General features: G+C 46.0%; 1 protein-coding gene across 9 annotated transcripts in view; it reads left to right on the forward strand.

Annotated features, from left to right (window-relative positions):
- Positions 1-19919, forward strand: part of TMEM178A (transmembrane protein 178A) — a 248504-nt gene that overhangs the window by 188903 nt on the left and 39682 nt on the right. The window contains exon 3 of one of the 9 annotated variants that reach the window (XM_032652742.1): positions 17103-17169. The exons of 7 other annotated variants lie outside the window; for them this stretch is intronic. Coding sequence is in view for 1 of the 2 variants with exons in the window: in XM_032652735.1 (XP_032508626.1) it covers positions 13037-13436 (400 nt within the window). In the remaining variant the exon portion in view is untranslated. Of the gene's footprint in view, positions 1-12984; positions 13437-17102; positions 17170-19919 lie in introns of those variants that run through there. One more of the 9 variants, XM_032652735.1, reaches the window with a different exon arrangement.

Here is a 19919-nt window from a genome sequence, read left to right on the forward strand (position 1 = left end):
TTGACCTCCCTAGCTGTAGAATGATTCCCTCCTGCCTTTGACTGCCAAAGTTCTCCAAAAATTAATCAGCGTGTTACTGTTTTTTCCTTCACCTTCTATCCATCCCTCAGACCTCAGAAGTTTGGCTCCTGCCTTAACTCAATGGATGACGACCTGCCGAAGGCCCCAGGTATTATGTCACTGAGACACTTTCTCACTTTTCTATCTGCTATTGGATATTCCCATGATTCTCAACACCGTTGACCAGGCCTTTCTTGAAACTCCCCATCCCTGGCTTGTGTGGCTCTCCTGAGTCACTCACACCATGCTGTCTCAGACCCTGGTCCCTCGTCCTCCACCCAGCCCTCGCCTCCAGACATGACCTCTGCTCTTCTTTTCTACCCAGACTCCCACAGACACCCGCCGAATCTACTTTTCTAACTATTTGGTGGACATTTCTACACAGGTATCCTTCTGCCCTCTCAAACCCAAATGACCAGAGCTTAAATCTCCACATCTCTTCTCCTTCCTGATTTATGTACCGACTTGTTTATATAAAGGTTTTTTATTCATTTTAGTCAACAGATCCATCACGATCCTAATCGTCTTGGCTTGAATTCCAGCGTTGGTGTGGAACTTCTTTTATCCCATTTGGTTGACTTATTCACTATTTTTTTTTTTTTTTTTTTTTTTTTTTTTTTTGCGGTACACGGGCCTCTCCCGCTGTGGAGCACAGGCTCCGGACGCGCAGGCCCAGCCGCTCCGCGGCATGTGGGATCTTCCCAGGCTGGGGCATGAACCCGCGTCCCCTGCATTGGCAGGCGGACTCTCAACCACTGCGCCACCAGGGAAGCCCAGACTTATCTATTTTTATTCATACTGTTTCTGGCATCTCTTCCTTTGCTTCCAGTGCTGCCCTCGTGATTCTCACCACCATGGCCTGGGTGACCTGAAGTCCTTCTCAGCACTTACTTTACCACCACTACGAGATTAATTCCTAATCTCTCTTCTTCCATCATGTCATTCTTCCTTTCTTCATTTCCTATCGTTTAAACCCTCTGCTGTCTGAATCTAATCAATATTTCCAAGTTTATCAAACTTTTCATGACAAAAATTCTAGGAGGACCAGGGTGTCCACTATCCCATGAACATACCTTGTTCATTACTATCTCTGGGTTCACATGGTTTTCCATTCCTGAAATACTATCTCCTTCACCACCTATTTACTCTCATAGATCTTTTGAAGCTCAAGTACCAATCTCCCCATCAATACTTCTTTGGCTGTCTCCATTTTTAAGATTTCTCCTTCCTCTGAACGTATTAAAATTTGCAGAGCACATGGCAAATCAGCAGAGAACTTCCATAAGGTCCAATCATCCACCCACTCATCTTCCCGCAACTGTCACCATGTCCTCATTTCTTTCCACTGTTACTATGGATGAACTCTGCAGGCACCTACCCAAGACAGCCTCTCCATTTATCTACCAGATCCCACTCCAGTATTTCTGCTTCTCTTTTCTGTATCAATTTCTCCATCCCTCCTGGATCATTTCCATCAGTACATGAGCATGCTGTTATCTTCATATCTTCAGACAAACAAACAAACCTCTCTTAATCCCACTCCTGCCTCTAGCTATTCATTTTTTCTCCTTCCCTTTACAGCAAAACTCCTTTGAAAAAGTGATCTATCTGCACTGCTCTAACTTCTCTCTTCCTATTCTGTCTGGAACGCATTCCAGTTGAGCTTACATCCCCAACAGTCTGCTGAAAATGCTCTTATTAAGGTCACCAAGGACCTCCTCTTTGCTAAATCCAGTGGTCAGTTCCCATCTTGCTTGACCAATCAGAAACGTTGTGACCTTGATGACTCTCTTCTATTTGAAACACCTTCTTCACTTGGTGTTCCAGGCCCCACCCTCTCCTGTCTCTCTGTCCAGGCCCCTCCAGTCTCCTTTGCTAGTTCTTACTCAACTCATCATGCTTCTCAGCTTGTAGCAGATTTCCATGTCTCAGTCCTTGGCCCTTTTTTCTTTTCTATCAACACTCACTCCCGGGGTGACATCATCCAGTCTCATGGTTTAAAGTACCATCTATATGTGGATTCTGTTGGCTCTCAAATTTATCTCTTTGCCTGAACCCCTTCCCCAAGCCCTAGATGTGTGTTTCCAGTTGCTCACTCAGCATCTCCACTTAGAGATCTAATAGGCCTCTCAATTTAGTGCATCCCAAACCTAGCTCTTGAGAGCGTCACTGCTCCAACCTACACTTCCCATAGTCTCCCCGTGTCCACTGATGACAACTCCACCCAGTCCCTTTCTTTCTCTCTTACCATCAGCAAATCCTGTGGGCACTACTCTCAATACCTATCTGGAATCCAACCACTCATTGTCGTTCTACTATTGTCACCTGGTCTAAAACACGGTCCTCTCTCTCTGTAATGATACAAATAACAGATACGAGTGCAGGCCCTGGAGTCATAGCATGCAGGGCTCAGTCCTGGCTCTGCCACTTACTAAGGGTATGACCTTGGGCAAGTTATTTACCCTTTCTGTGCTTCAGTTTCCTCATTTATAAAGTAAGGATGATGATGATAACTGTTACAAGGATTAAGTGAAAAACCATATAAAGTGCTTAGAACAATGCCTGGCAAATGGTATGTGATCAACAAATGTCAGATCCATACTATTATTCTATAAATCCATGAAAGCTCCATGACTGTAGGTGGGAAGTAGTAGGCAGGAAGATCAGGGAAACCGTGGAAATTGCCATTCTCCTAAGCATAAGCCATCTAGATCTTTAAATACCCAAACCCATGCTGAACCAGGCTGGGGGATAATTGTTCCCACCAACTCTGACCTGTGCCTACCACTTGATATGCTGCTTATTTTGTTCAGTTTTTACCTACTGATTTATAGAATAATAGTACATAGCTAGCATTTCTTTTTTTTAATTTATGCTAGCCATCTTTTTAAAAATTAATTTATTTTTGGCTGCGTCGGGTCTTTGTTGCTGTGTGTGGGCTTTCTCTAGTTGTGGCGAGTGGGGGCTTCTCATTTTCGTGGCTTCTGTTGTTGCGGAGCACGGGCTCTAGGCACGCGGGCTTCAGTTGTGGCTTGTGGGCTCTAGAGCACAGGCTCAGTAGTTGTGGCACACGGGCTTAGCTGCTCTGCAGTGTGTGGGATTTTCCTGGACCAGGGCTCAAACCAGTATCCCCTGCATTGGCAGGCAGATTCTTACCCACTGCACCACCAGGAAAGTCCCTCTAAAATTTCTTTCTTTTTAAAAAATATTTATTTATTTTATTTATGGCTGCGTTGGGTCTTCGTTGCTGTGTGCGGGCTTTCTCTAGTTGTGACAAGCGGGGGCTACTCTTCGTTGTGGTGCCTGGGCTTCTCATTGTGGTGGCTTCTCTTGTTGTGGAGCACGGGCTCTAGGTGTGTGGGCTTCAGTAGTTGTGGCTCGCGGGCTCTAGAGTGGAGGCTCAGTAGTTGTGGTGCGTGGGCTTAGTTGCTCTGCAGTATGTGGGATCTTCCTGCATCAGGGCTCAAACCTGTGTCCCCTGCATTGGCAGCTGGATTCCTAACCACTGCGCCACCAGGGAAGCCCCCTCTAACATTTCTTGATCGTGCGCTATTTGCTATTGTCACCTCTTTTCCTTTGTCTCTAGAGTACTTCCGATAGCTCCTCTTCTCCAAATCTCCTTAGTCCTGATCCTGGCTCTATTCTGTGTTGACCTCCCCCTTTCAGGATTCTATATCTAGAGTTTGCTGTCATTGCTACCAAATATAACATTTAAAAGAGTGTTCTATAAACCCAGTTAACAATACTGCCGTGAGAGCCATTTTCAATTGTCATTTTATTGACACAAAGAACCTGGGCTTCTTTGCAAAAGTGGTTGATATGGAAAAGGGTAAACTGCTGAGTGAGGATGGAAAAAGGAAGTAATTCAAACTATGTCCACATTATTCAGAACCAAAAAAGCCAGGCAGTGTTCAGAAAAGGAAATTGAGAAATGGAAGCATTTCCCTAAATATTCAGAAAGTTCAGAAGTGGGGATTAAACTTCACTGTTTGAAACTTCAGGGATTTCTTTTGGCTAAATTCCAGGATTCTTTGGAGAGAATCCCTTTCTGTTGTGTTTTTGTCTCAGCAGGGCTCATAAGGGCACATGGTGGCCTGGCTGGAAAACACTAAGTGACATCTCCCCCACTGTCAGCCCCCTCCCTGACTTGCCACTCACCTAGTCCAGGGCTCTTGATCACATGCAGACTACAGACACCAAATAAATTAGGTAGATGGAACTCATACATCAAAGCCACCTACTTGGACTCCTTTTTGGCCATTGGTACATTTTCTCTCTTTTTTAATCGGCCTCATAAATCTGACCCTGACAAGGTCCTACCTCTCTATACCAGCAGTCAGAGGTGAGATGGTAATTTGTCCTCAAGCTTTCATCTGCTTCTCCACTTGAGTGACCGTCAGTGCCACGCGGCACCCATTCATTTCAGGGGCTCAGGTGTGGCTGTGGGGAGGTGTGTACCAAGTCCTGCCAAACCGGTGACTCCTTCCAAAAGAACAGGATGGTTCTCCAAGCATCGTGCGCAGCAGGTGACTACACGCCACAGTGCCTGATGAAATACCGGCATGCCGAGAGCTGTAAAGAACACGACACATTGTTCTGTGTTCTTCGGAGTATCTGATTCATAATAGCTGTTCACATACTGGCTAATGATTACCTGGACTCAAATAATTTTTCAAGAGGCTTATCCAAATCAAGAACTGAAGAAGACACCAGAGTTGTCCGGGGGGGTGATGTCGCTCTCTGAAGTGGGGGGAAAATACCTCCAGACCTGGGTTGAATTCACATATTCGGGGTCATTTGACTCAATCTTCGTCCCCTGGTGACATTCCAGATGTGATTCTGGAATGTCGACTTTGGTCACGTGGGCAAAGTTTGGATCTCTCATCACTTGTGGAGAGCTGCCTCATGGCTTCTAGGAGCCGCATCGTGGCTGGGTCTTGGGTCCTTCCTGAGTCTGCCTTTTTCTGCCTGCCCCTTTTTAGAGGAGGCTGTCTCTTTTTCTCCTCTCATCCAGATGCTGTTTACAGCTGGCTTAATGTCCCCCTGTCCTCTCTGGGCTTTCCCAGCCCCTTGCATGGGGAGGGGACATCCAGGTTCTACCTAGGTTCCCCTAATGTGTTTGGTTTCCATATAAATGGGCAGTCATTTTCTACAGAGGCCTTTCTCTCTAATCCATTTAGAGACCTTGAGGACTGGAGATACCTTATCGTACTCTGGCAGTTCATTTTGGTTATTTACAAAACACCATTGAGGGCTTCCCTGGTGGCGCAGTGGTTGAGAGTCCGCCTGCCGATGCAGGGGTCATGGGTTCGTGCCCCGGGCCGGGAAGATCCCACATGCCGCAGAGCGGTTGGGCCCGTGAGCCATGGCCGCTGAGCCTGCGCGTCCGGAGCCTGTGCTCCGCAATGGGAGAGGCCACAACAGTAAAAGGCCCGTGTACCGCAAAATAAAACACCATTGAACCCCTTTATGGGCTCATAACAAAATAGCCTATTGAAAGAGCATAATGGTTTCTTGCACTTTTGAACGCCCATCGTTCCACCAATGCTATAGATGATTTATGTTGCAGGAGGCTTATGGTAAGCCTCCAGGCTTTTCACTGGGGTTCAACCCTTGGGAGAGTAATGTTCTGTACCGCACGAGGGTCATGACCTGCAGATGTGAGCAGCCACCAAATATTATTGTTGGAGATGGTAAATAACAACAATCACAACAGCTGCCATATACACAGGGCACTTATTAAACGTCAGCCTGTACATTCACTGTGTTGCTAATGCTTTATTTTCATTGTGTGTTTGCTTCTCATAGCAGCTCTATCATTACTCTGATCCCCATTTTATAGATGAGGAAACAGAAGCTTGGAGAGGCTAAGCAAATCCTACTCCCCACAAAATAATCACATAGAATTTGAGCCCAAGTCCCTCCAACCCCACAGCCCAGACTCTGTATGTCTTGTTGCTGTGTCATCAGAGCATATCGTCAGACTCCCCTGCCTTGGCTTTGGGGACATGCATTTTCTTGGCTTCCTTCCTACCTTCCTTCCTGGTCTCCTCTGTGGTTCTGCCTCCCCCATGGAGGTTTTAACGCCCCAGTGTCTTCGAGCCTGCCTTGACCCAAACCTACTAGTTTTTCTAACCACACTCTTCTCTAAGCAATCTCACCTAGTCCTGCGAATTTAAATATCAACATGCATTTAACACCTATCTGCTGACATTCCACAATCGAAATCTTCCCTTCCAGACTGCTGCCCTTACTCTCAGATTCATACATCCAATTGAGATTTCTAAATGGCATCTCAAACTTAACATGCCCCAAACAGAATTTTTTACCTTTTTCTCAAGAATGTTCCACACCTCACTTCATGATACTGCCATTCAAACACTCAAACCAGAAATGTAGGCCTGGTTCTTGATTTTTCCTTTTCCTCATCTGGACTCCCAGTAATTCCATGAGTTCAACCTCGACCCACCTCTCTTCCTCCACTGCTGTGTCTTTAGTCTGAGCTACTAACATCCCTTGTCTGAACTATTGCAATAGCCTCCTGGCTGGTTTCCCTGCTTTCATACTTGCCATCCCCAGCCCCAGTTCATTTTTCACTTAGTCGTCTGTGACGTTTAATATATGAATCAACTCGTGCCCCTCCCCTCCTTAAAACTCTGCAAAGGTTTTCTTATGACCGAAGTCCAAACTTCATAGGATGCCCTTCTAGGCCATGTGTGAACTGGCTGTTGACCAACTTTGCAGCTGAATCTCATACTGCTCACTGCCTCATTCACTACTCTGTAGCTACAGTGGTGTCTTTCCAGTTCCCCAGTGATACAGAGCTCTTTCATGCCTCAGGACCTTTGCACTGGCAGTTCCCTCTCCCGGGAATGCGCTCTCCCTGGCCCACAGGTGCTCACTACAAACAAGAATAGTAGGTTGCCTCTCCTACAAGAATAAGATGAATAATAAGTAACATGAAAAAAATCATGTCATCAATAACTTATTTAGCTATTTGTATTTATGACATTTAAATGACGTGGGCTTAATATGATTAGGCTGTGGGTTTTCTGAAGCATGTTTCTGTGTTTACGTGGATGGAGTAGGGAAGAGTGGGAGGAAACATATTTACCATGTGGTAATGATGACTCATGAATCCTGAGAGGTAGATGTTGATATCCCTGGTTTTCAGAACTTGCTCAGAGTAACTGGCTAACGATGAGCAGGTAAGAAGTAGTAGGTCTGGAATTTATAGGTCGTCTGACTCCAGTGCACGTGTATCCCCCAGATCCTGGTGCCTCTGAGTAGATACAACTCAGAGATGAGGTTCAAGGGTAAGAAAAAGGAGAGACACCTGGAAAGAATAGATTTTGTTCACCTGGGCAGCGTCATCGGAGAGAGTAGATACCTATCTTAGTTATGTCCAGCTCTGCCTTGGTTGTCAAACATGGCCTGAACGAGCTGAACTAGCCCTCTACTTAGAAAGCCAGTATCCAGACACACAGATAAGGCGGGGAATACAGTTAGGTATGGCAATAATGAGCTACCATCTGCTAAAACATCACACTCTGAGTGGGACTTAACATGGTTTTGGGTTTCTTTGAACGTGTTTTTTTCCACCATATGTGCTTAAAGGCTCCGAAAAGGAAACAGCTTAATCCAGGAATGTGAAAAAGAACGGTGACATTCCGTGGTGTGTCAGTGAAATGAGAAACTATCAGGCACCATCTATTTCAGGGCTTTGTGGTATTTTCTGGTTCCAGGCTTCCAGTTAGTGACAAAATGGCAAGAGGAATTACCACATGTGTGGGGTAGAGAGGAGGACCATGGTAGGTGCTACTTCTAAAATTTACTTTTGGCTTTGCCCCGGACTAAATTGACACATATACAGAAAATGCCTTGTTTCCTCCAAGGCCTCCCTGAGATAGCGTCTATCTACTTGGCTTAACCATATTCTTCCCACTGGAAATTGATCTCCCTGCACTAGGTTTCCCTGTTGAATTTTGTCTGCACCTCTGCGACAGCACTCAGTCCAGGCATCCCTCTTTATAGCCTCTTGCATTTCTATCTTTCTCCTCCACTAACCTAAAGCTCCCTGAGGGCACAGGCCATGGGTTTCGTTTCATCTTTGCATAATGCAGTGGGACCCAGCACAATAACTTACCCTGGAGGTGCTCAAGAAATGTTATTGAATTAAAATAAAATTGTTAGAGGGGAACAGTTTAGAATGATCATGTTAAAATAAGATATCTCAATTATTTGCCGAAATGACATATTGTAGATCAATAACATAATTGACTCTATCCTTACATTAAATTCTGGAAAAATGTCTGATAGTACCATGAATAAACCCCTCCTCTTTTTGAGAGCCAGTGTGTGGTTTTGTTTTGGTTTTTTAATTAATTAATTAATTAAATTTAGTTATGGCTGCATTGGGTCTTCATTGCTGTGGGAGGACTTTCTCTAGTTGCAGCGAGCGGGGGCTACTCTCTCATTGTGGCGTGCGGGCTTCTCATTGCGGTCGCTTCTCTTGTTGCAGAGCACGGGCTCTAGGCGCATGGGCTTCAGTAGTTGTGGCACGCAGGCTCAGTACTTGTGGTTCGCGGGCCCTAGAGCACAGGCTCAGTAGTTGTGGCGCACGGGCTTAGTTGTTCTGCGGCATGTGGGATCTTCCTGGACCAGGGCTTGAACCTATGTCCCCTGCACTGGCAGGTGGGTTCTTAACCACTGAGGCACCAGGGAAGTCCAGTGTGTGGTTTTGGTTAAACGTCATAGTGTAAATTCTACGGAATTTAAATGTTTGAGATGAGGAAAGATATTGCTTTTGGTCTTAGCACTGGGGCAAAAGGGTGAAAGCCTTTTAGAATATTCATGGCTAGCATGGTTAGCTTAGCATAGGTATGTCAATAAATCATTGCCATAGCTCTGTGATAATTGGAGATCTCTCTCTCTCTCTCTCTCTCTCTCTCTCTCTCTCTCTCTCCCCCTCTCCCCCTGTGTGTGTGTGTACCTTTTTGTAAGAAAATATTTAAGAACTTTCTGTGTAGAGAAATACGGTGAATGTCATAAAGCACCTAGATATTATGATAAGTGTGTTTGGAGAAGGCAAAAGTGTTTTGTTTTCTCAATATTTAAACATGGCCAACACATAAATTGGGATGTTTAAATGCTACGGGAATACTGACAGTAACAAAGAAGGACTCTAGTGTAATATAGAGGATAATTCTCTCTAACCTAGAAAGGAGAGTTGGGTGCTGAAGGATGACGTCATCAAAACAACATTGGAGGAAGATGCATTTGGCATCAGTGTCCAGGATAACTGCAGGATGATCTGCCCGTGAACCCAGCTGTCCTGGAATCACTGGGGCCAAGGAGGGAGCTGGAATAATAATCCAGATGTGAGGTGATAGAGGCACAGTGATAGCAAGTGGTAGAAATGAAGAGGAAAGATTGGCTATACAGGCATTTATAAAAGGAAGAATCCCTACCACTTTGTGAATGCGATAGAGAATTCTAAAATATTGGGTCTGAGTGTCTTGACTGACTTGTCAACACCAGAAAGAGAGAGAAGTGAGGAGGGGCAGTTGGACCACAGGGAAATATGAGTTGACCTTTAGACATACTGAGTTCTACAACACAGTGAAACGCCCAGGTGGAAATTCTCTAGCTCTATCCCTGTCGTTTTAGGACACTGTTATTCTCCAAGGGAGATATTGGTGATATCAGATCTGGAGATGGCAAAGGGAAATTTAAGACAAGTGAAGAACAAGCTAAGTTTGAAAACGTTGAGGGCACGGCACTGCCCTCAGCACTGCTGAGACATGCCTCCGTGTTCTGGTTGGGTATGTGATCTCCCATCATCTTGACTACCTGCCAGGCTAAATGCCGTCATACATCGACTGTGCTCTGGCTTAGATTCCTGCTTCTCCTCGCCTTCCTTGTGGTCAGGGATTAGAAGATGTCAACTTTATGACTTAAAAACACAGAAGAGCATTCTTCTCTTACAGTGGGCTCAAATATGGAAGCCTCCAAATCTGTCGGGTAGATACGTAAGTCAGACTTATATTGAGTGGCATGCCAGTGTCTCTGATCTAGTCCTCTTGGTAAAGTTTAACTCATCCTTTGAGAGTTAACTCAAAAGTTACTGCCTCTAAGTAGCCTTCCTGACTTCCCCAGGTGGTTGGTCTTTTCATTGTCCACGTTGCCACACACTTTGTTCTGCTTTGTGCTACAGTGCACAGAAAAATCTATGTGTCTGTCTCTCACCACTAGACTGGGAGCATCCAGAAGATGGGAACCATTGATTCATCTTTGTATTTCCCACTCCCTTAACAGAGTGGGGCTCGTGGGTGATAGTTCATTGTTGGAAATATCCAAAAGAGAAGATTTAAGAACGTGGATGGAACGATAGGCAGTTGCTGTAGCAAAACCTGTATATACATCATATGTCACATCCCGCTGATGCTGTTAATGCTACACCAGCAGAGGCAGTGCTCTCATTACATGCTGTTGGCCCATATTTGTAACGTGTGACATTTTTTATGGAATATTGTCAAGGGTAATCCATCACATAGTAACCTTTGGATTATATGCTGAGACTGGTCTTCAACATAGACATAAATGAACTTCAAGGATCGTGCTATTTTCTGAGAAGGGTGTGATCAAGGGTTCTGGCTAGGAAAATGAAGCAGAACATTATTTTCTTTTAAGTTAAATATAAGTGCCTGAAAAAGAGGTTTCCTTCTGTCAGCCCCAGTCGGGGCACGGTTATTGTGTGAAGATAATCAGATGACTCTGAAATGTGGCAGAATATTTTTTTCTTAGAGTACCTCAGGGTTTGAAAAGGGGGTGAAGAGTTGCTAAAGGTTTGACCACCCTTGGAACTTGTAGGGTTTGTAATATCTTTATCTAATATCTTTATCTCAAGAGGTGTTTTAAAAAATAAAAGGACACATGACAACTTGAGCGAATTTCAGATATCGGCCGTGGGCTCACAGTTAAAGATATTCTCTCTGTATCCATAAAGATTTAGGAATTTACACATAGTATAGAGAGAGTATAAATAAAAGAGAGCTTCTAAGTCTCATCATTTTTGTGTAAATCCAGATAAGACTCCTTTGATGAGCTTAGCGGTTCCTGTTAAGGAAAAGCTTATAGGTGAGAGGAACACTAAAATTATAATTCTTTGTCTTCCTTAATTAGACTGAAGCTCACCATAGATCTTGCTGAAGCTGTGATAAAATTCAAGTAATAATTCACATTGTCAGGTCAGCAGAAATGGGCACGGGGCATCCAGTATGACTGAAGGATTTGCTTACGTGATCTATCTGTGAACGGAGGTGCTCAGGAGAGGTACACAGTCTTCATGGGAAATAAACCCTCTGAAGATGCTGAGTACAAACAGCAACGAAAATAAATCCCAGCAAGTTTCTTATATTACCCTTACAGATGTCATTTCAGAGGAAATATATAAATCACATTCATACCAATTGATGTGGGGCACTAATTAGTAAGTCCCATTAAATCGTGGAGTAATGACATTCAGCATCTAATGAATGCCTCATCATCTTTTGATCATTAATATTTCACAGCATAAGAACACAAGAATTGGCATCCCTGGGCTCACGCAGCATGGTTTTCTGTCTGTGATGTAGCCCCAAGGGCACTAAGTAGCACGAGGGTATTGCTCCTTTGTCGTGAGGCTGCACAACACAATTAACTCAGGACCCTGAGTCCTAACGTTTCCTCATTTTAGAAAATGCGAATCTGCCTGCCATTCTCCGAATTAACATCTGCGACTGCCCAGTGCCCTGGAAAACAGAAGCAAGCTGAGATGTTGACTTTGCTTCGCTGCTGACCCTCACAGTCCATGCAAGAAACTTGCACAGGAGATAAAAAACAAATCATTCCTCTGATTTATTACTAAGGGCTTTCTTTATTCAAAGGCAGTAATCACCTCACAGAGCAGGTGCCATTGCAAGGGCTTATTGATCCTGTGCGCTTCTAGAAATGCCAGGAGGCCGTCACTCCGGCGGGAGATGGAGGTGGTCAACGATAAAGAAGTCCATCTCCGAGCAGGCTGGAGTGGGAGAAAATCTCTGGCCCTAGAGACCTATGGCTCCAGCGACGCTCGGTGCCTTTCTTTCAGAAGAGGGGCTGGAGCGGAGAGAGCGCTGAGAGGCTGCCGTGGGCAAGTGAGAGAGAAAGGGAGGATGACAGGGAGACAGAGCTGCCGAGGGGTCTCCGAGGCTGCATCCTTCAGGAGGACGGAGAAAGGGTCTTCGTCTCCAGATCGAGATTCCTAAGAGTTAAATACCACCACGCAGCCCGACCCGGATGGGATTTGTTTCTGGGTAGAAAACGCGACACTGATCAACATCAACTTGGACAAGTGACAAGACTAGGTCTGATGTTGGTGGATGTCTTTTCAGGTCGTTGGAGGGGAGAGGACGGCAGGCAGTGTGCTCGGGGGTAGCTGGAGAGAAACATCGCGTCCAGGGCAGCGACAGAAAGCGACAAGGAGGAGGCCAACAGAGGGACGAAAAGAGAGGGAGGAAGAGTTGAAGAAAAGTAGGGGGAAAGTAGGGACAGGGTGAAGAGGAGAGAGGAAGGGACGAGGGAGAAGTGAGGGCGGCGAGGAGGGATCCACAAGGGAAGGGGATCGCGGGAGAGCAGGGAGGACGGGTTGGTCGCGAGGTGCAGAGCGGGCACAGGGGTGCGCGGGGGTGGCGGCGCCGGGAGGGAGGCGAAGGGGCTGCGGGAGAGGCGGGGGGCGAGGGAGCGCTCGAGGCTCGGGGAGGCGCGGAGCGGCGGACCGGGGAGGGGGCGGGCGCGCGGTCGAAAGGGAGCCGAGGAGGGAGCGCGCCGGGCCGGGAGCCGAGGGCGGGCGGGAGGTGGGGGGCAGGTGGGGGAGCGCGGAGCGAGCGGAGGCCAAGTGCATTGTGTCTGGCGGCGGCGCGCGAGCCCACCGGCGGCCGCGGCGGGGCGGGCAGCCATGGAGCCGCGGGCGCTCGTCACGGCGCTCAGCCTCGGCCTCAGCCTCTGCTCCCTGGGGCTGCTGGTCACGGCCATCTTCACCGACCACTGGTACGAGACCGACCCCCGGCGCCACAAGGAGAGCTGCGAGCGCAGCCGCGCGGGCGCCGACCCCCCGGACCAGAAGAACCGCCTGATGCCGCTATCTCACCTGCCGCTGCGGGACTCGCCCCCCCTCGGGCGCCGGCTGCTCCCGGGCGGCCCCGGGCGCGCCGACCCCGAGTCCTGGCGCTCGCTGCTGGGGCTCGGTGGGCTGGACGCCGAGTGCGGCCGGCCGCTCTTCGCCACCTATTCGGGCCTCTGGAGGAAGTGCTACTTCCTGGGCATCGACCGGGACATCGACACCCTCATCCTGAAAGGTGAGCGGCGGGCGCGCCCTGCGCCCCGGGCGCCCGCGTGTGGAGCGCAGCCCGCGGCTCCCCAGGGGCGCGCCTGTCCCCGCGGCCGCCTCCCCGCCGCGTCCCCGGCACATTCTTTCGTCTCCCCCGCCGCCTCCTTTTTTTACCCCTCCCCTCTCTCTTTCTTTCCCCGTCCCTCCCTTGTTCTCTCCCGCTCCTCTTTCTTTCCCCGGCTCTCTTCTTTCCTCTCCATCCTCCTTTTCCTTTTCCCGTCTTCCCTCAAGTCTGGGCTTCAGCCCCCCGCCTCTATCTCCTTTGCTTCCTTGGCCTCCTTTCCCCCCCTTCTCCTCGCCTCTCGTCCTTCGCTGTCTTTGTACACGTGCCTGACTTGGAACGCACGGGTCTGTTTTCTGGACGCTGCTCCCCGGGAAGGTAAACATCAAAAAGACCCGACCTTTCCCAGTTGGGCTCCTTCCCTTAAGTTGTACTTTCCTTTTAGAAATACCTTTGAAGGAAAAGTGGTGCAAACCTCAGAAGAGGAGGAAAAGGGCTTTTTCTTGTATTGTGCTGATGTTGGTGGCAGACGGGACTGATGTGGTATGCCAGCCTGGCAGGCTAATGGGGAGCTCAGGAGGCGGGAGGAACCTTCCTCTAAACCCCCGAAGTGCAGGGTTCCTTTGGGTTAGACCTCAGATAACATTAATGCATTGGTGGAGGCAGCTGAATGCTGATAGGACATCTACTTTTTTCCAGCCTTCCTGATGACTGGGCACATCATCCTTAGGCTAGTCACACCAGGGCGAGGAGAGTGGAAAACCGGTCCAAGCCTTTTAAAGTAGAGCTTTCCGTATTTGCACATGGAGTCTCTACAGAATCACTCTCTCTTAAATTTGTGATACCTCGTAAGGCTGTTTTTGTTGTTGTTTTGTTATTTGACACTGAGTTGTAGAGCATCAATTTGCTCTTCTGAGGTCTAGGTGACACCTGGCTCCCATGTGCGTAATCGGATCGTTTGAATTTTTTTGGTAAATGTCATTCATGTAAGAATATTCAATGTGACAGTCCTACTGCTGAGGCTTCCTTCTAACTTTCCGAGCTTGACCCTTATTACAAATTCTTTTTCTCTGAGACGGAAAAAATAAAACCCACCTTCTTTCCTGGGACTCATTATTGCGAAAAAAGAAGACGTCTAAAATCAGTACATTTAAAGATTTAGTAGCCATTCAGGAAAGCAAAGAAGCAGATTTGTGTTGAATTCCAGTTTGGAATGGAATTACATGGAAAGGAGGGGGTTAATAACATGTTGGCCTCAGAGTGTTGTTCGTTGGCGTATTCCTCATTTCTCAAACATGTCAACTTCTTCCTTCCCATGGCTAGCTCAGCTGGGGACTGCCATCTGAAATCTGTCTGTGTGTGGAAGGACTCCAGCGCTCTTGGGGGGAAGCAGATACACTAACCTTCCTTTGGGAAGGGCGCTGTATTCTTTCCTCTCCTAACTCACATCCAAATCTGATTTCTCCTCGTGAAGATGCTGCATAATTAATTTTGATAGTACATGAACAAACTGTAAAAGCTGAATTTGGAGGTTCGGTTATGGAATGCTCGTTTAGGCAAGGCAATTTTGAAAGCTAAGCAGTGTAGTCTGTCTTTGGAAATGACAGAGCTGCATTTCCTTACGCTCTTCCTCTGCTGAGAGTAATTGATTGCATGTAATCTGGATATAGAATAATGCCTGAAACAGCAGGGTAGAGTTCATTCAATCCAATGGCAGGCAGGAGAGGGTGTCCCACAGGACACTTGCACATTCCCCACCTCCCTACCTGGGCTGGCTAGCTGAGGTGCCGAGCTCCAGGGAAGTTCAGAATCGAATAATCCTAGAGGCTGAAGGGACTTTAGTGGTCATTCAATCCAACCTCCCCTGCACTGTTGACTCCCTTCTTCTACATCTTTCTGACAAACAGTTGTCCAGCCTAGCACTTTCCTAAGACAGAACTTGTGTGCTAATTAAAAGAATTATAGTTTTCTAGTCATAAATGCAAGTTTGTATTAAAACAATCTCAGGGCTTCCCTGGTGGCGCAGTGGTTGAGAGTCCGCCTGCCGATGCAGGGGACACGGGTTCGTGCCCCGGTCTGGGAGGATCCCACGTGCCGCGGAGAGGCTGGGCCCGTGAGCCATGGCCGCTGAGCCTGCACATCCGGAGCCTGTGCTCCACAACGGGAGAGGCCACAGCAGTGAGGCCCGCGTACCGCAAAAAAAAAAAAAAGAAAAACGATCTCAGATTTGTAATACTGATGGTGTTTAGCTAATCCTTTTTGTAGGATACTAAAGGGTTCTAGGTTGTCATCAGAAGACCTGGGCTCCATTGCTGGCTCTACTGCTAAATCGCAGGGCTTCCTCCAACAAGTGTCCAGGCCTCCTTGGCCTTCAGTTTTCTAGTTCATAGTAGGAAGGCTCACTGTTCTTTAGGGGATTTTCTAGTTCTAAAATCTGTCATTGTTGTACTAATAGCAATGTAAATTTAGCTTCCTGGGAAGTTAACGCCCTGACATTATTGACATGAGGAGTTTGGATGAAATGACAGACGTTCAGTACGTTATGTCCTTGATCATAATTTGTTGTTTGGGAGATGGCCAGAAGGGCCTCAAGTACTTTCAGTATTGCTACTCATCTACCTTGGGCTACCTACATAACTCTTCTAGATCTCAGTTTCATCATCTGTGTGAGATGAATGGGTGAAATGAACAGCTTTAAAATTCTGTGATTCTAAGAATAATTTCAACAGATGATTTTGACACCCACGTTAGGTAAACATTATTACCTTTGTTTTGGCATCTGTGATATGAATTTGGCATTTGTGGTGTATTTTGACATCTGTGGCTGTGGTATGAATTTCTTAAATGAGCCCTGTATAACTAGAAATCAACATGACAGCTAATTTAAAAATTTGGACAACTAGGGTCCCACATTTCATTCTTACTTTCTTCTCTGAACTACCTTATGAGTCCTAAGATTTAGAAATGTTAACGATAGGAAATGAAGAAAAGTAGACTCAGATGGGAGAGTGGGGAGGGGTGGAAAGGGCCACAAGAAGTGCCTGACATACTTAATGAGCTTTTGAGGGAAAAAGAGGTCAGCCTTTCTTCGTGTGGACTTAGAGCACAAAGCCAGGAGGTGGGGGCTTCCCTGGTGGCTCAGTGATTGAGAGTCCGCCTGCCTATGCAGGGGACATGGGTTCGTGTCCCGGTCCGGGAAGATCCCACATGCCGCGGAGCGGCTAGGCCCGTGAGCCATGGCCGCTGAGCCTGCGCGTCTGGAGCCTGTGCTCCGCAACGGGAGACGCCACAACAGTGAGAGGCCCACGTACCGCAAAAACAAAGCCAGGAGGTGGGTGAAAGTTACAGAGGGGAAAATGTAGAGTTGATAATACGGAAGACCTCTCACAATTGGAATTGTTTGCATTTCCTGGAGGCTGGGAAACTATTTCTGAGAGATGGAGAGGAAAAAGAAACAGACAATGTGGAGAATAAGAGATTGGCTTAGAAGTGCAGCATATAGGCTCTGTAGTGTTCATCTACTTAAGAGAAATCACGTGAGCCAGAAGAGCAGCGGTCTCATTGGGACAAGTATTTGGGAAAATCATCAAACTCTGATTGTCACCCTTTCATTATGATTCTGTTTACTTCTAGCCCAGAGTGACCCTAGAAGGTCTCCCCTAGATTGGACCTCCAACCAGGACCTTCAGTAAGAATGGAGGTAAAGTTATAGATAAATCCATTAAGGACCAAGACTAGAACTCGATGCTACTCTCCCAGGCTGACGAAAGACCAGCCACCAGCACAGTTGGCATACCGTTGTCTTTCCTCTTACTGTATTAACTAATCCACATTTCACTATCTTGCCCACTGGGATAACATGGGAACTTACAAATGCTGTAGAGATATTAAGTTCACACTATATTATCATAGTTTACTATCCAATAAAACAAATGCCCATCGAAAGGCTGTTATGTGCAAGGTCATATTAGGGAGATTTCGGCTACACATGTGGGGATTCTTTTGTGTTTGAGCTGGTCAATTGACTAACTTATTCTTCCATACATAGACCCTTCTTACAGTTAACTGTTGTTGCTAAGGAAGCTTTGCTTGTCACAGTAAAGACAGTCTCTGATAAGTATGCAAATGAAGTCATCCTCCACCCAGCAACAGGGCGGCTAGAATAGTTGAAGGAGCCTTGTGGCAGGAACTTGAGAGAATGGGTTTAAAGAGTAGGTTCTTGGGTTTCCCTGGTGGCGCAGTGGTTGAGAGTCCGCCTGCCGATGCAGGGGACACGGGTTCGTGCCCCAGCCCGGGGGCAACGGGAGAGGCCACAACAGTGAGAGGCCCGCGTAACGCAAAAAAAAAAAAAAAGAGTAGGTTCTTTATCCCTTCATTCATCCAGCTTATTCCCTCAATAAATATATATTGAAAGCCAGGTATTGTTTTAGGTATAGAAGATACAGGATTGAACAAAATGGATAAAAACGCCTGCCCTAATAGAGTTTATATCAAGTGGTGGAGTTATTTTCTAGTGGATTATACAGTCATTACTCTTAGTAGGCTGTGGGAAGAACGCTGTGCAAGCTGCTAGAGCTGGTAAGTATGTGACAGAAAATACAGTGCAGAGTGATGGAGAGCTGTACCCTTTGGGGGACGCCCGGCCATTCTGTTCCAAGTGCAATTCTTAGGTTTAAACTACTGGTTGAACAGTAAAATAGGAGGACAGATGGAAGGAGACTCAGTTGGAGACATTCTATAATGCTTCTTTCAGTTACTGAAAACACTGAGTTTAATAAATAAACATTGAAGAGTCTTGTGAATACATTATGTGGAACTTTGGAGAAATTAATTTTGAATAGGAGTTAGACATTGAAATGATATCAAAAGTGCCAACTGTTCTTACTAGCCTTAACTTCAATTGAAAAAAAAATTTTAATTAAAAAATTTCATTAAAAACAATTAACACTATTTTTCAAATAGATGTACTTTGTTTATGTAAACCAAATCCTAATATTATATATTGCCTGCAATAAACAAAAGGAAAATGAATGTTGTAGTGTTTTGTTTTTATGAAATTAAAAGTGATAGAATTTCAGCAATGTGAAGATTCTAATTCTGTAGGCATACTGTTAACCTGTATAAATCATTTGGGATTGAATTCTTGAAACTTGAAATACAGCATGTCCTTGTGGTTTCAGAAGCATTTTTCCTTTAATGAGATAAACAGAGATATCAAAGACAGTAGGACATAAATACTTTGTCATTTCGCTCTCTGCAAGTAAAAGAAAGTAGGAGGATTGGTAGGAATTCATTGGGTCTCTTCTTCACTCTGCTAATGATATATCTGTTTCCCCTGTTGGCTTATTTTCCATGAAATTAATAGTCTGTACAGGACACACTACGTTCTACCTGACACAGAAATAGATTGATGATTTTCTTCAGCTCATTTGTAGACCAAAGTATCATTTGTGTTAGAATAATTATCTCCCAAGAGCAGATGTATCTGGGAAATCTGAGAGGCAAGCACTGTTTCTCTTCTCTGACCCATTTGTTCACATACTGGTCTCAGACCTTCTCTTGGACCAGAAGATGCTGCTGGCAAAGGGATTCCTCAGTTTTGGGGGTGCTGGGGGTATCATTAAGACTTCCTTTTTCTTTCTTTACTTCTCAAGGCAGTGGTCTCCAAACTTGTCTTCAGCCTCACTCTATGTAATTTATATTTATTCATTTTAAAATTAGGTGCATGGACTGTCCTGACATATACATCATGAAACACAGACAAAAGCAAACCTTGAAGGGATGGGGTAATAAACAGAAAAAGAAGTTCAACTATTTTCACCCACACTTTCCAAAGGACTGCTTGTGTACCCCCTGGCATGTATACACTCCTCTTGGAAGACTGCTGTTCTCACTGCACATCAGCAAAGCTGAGCTTCTCATCTTGGCAGAAGAAGGAGGATTGTTTGTTTACTATCATGGCTGACCTCTGTGGTGGGTCTCCCAGGCCACCGTTGTATCACATGTATTCATCTTGCACAGGGGAGAGAAGAAGATGCATTTTATTTCTGTATCATTTCTGACATTAGGCACAGCATTACCCAAGTGTGATAGCCTATGTTTCAACACATCCTGTTGCTAACACTCCTGAAGGTTATCTTGCATAGAAATTAGATTCTTACTCGCCTCTCTGCTATCAAAAAAAAAAGATACTTGTTTCCATTCTTTCCATCTGCACAGGGAAGTCACCTTTTAAAAGTGATTCATTAACACAAAAGTGGTTGGTGCTTTAAGTGGTTTGTGATCAAAATTGCCAGAGTCAGTGCCATTTGTATCCACCATGTCTCATGGATAACATTTAGCAATGGCCTTGAGGGGAAAAACGGAAGAGTTTTTGGCTATGCCATAGAAAGTTCACAACCAGTTATACCCGAGTGGCTGTGATTTTTTCCTTAGCTCCTGATTTTTCTT

Source organism: Phocoena sinus, chromosome 13 (genome assembly GCF_008692025.1).
Source record: "Phocoena sinus isolate mPhoSin1 chromosome 13, mPhoSin1.pri, whole genome shotgun sequence".
In the NCBI taxonomy this organism is placed as follows: Eukaryota; Metazoa; Chordata; class Mammalia; order Artiodactyla; family Phocoenidae; genus Phocoena; species Phocoena sinus.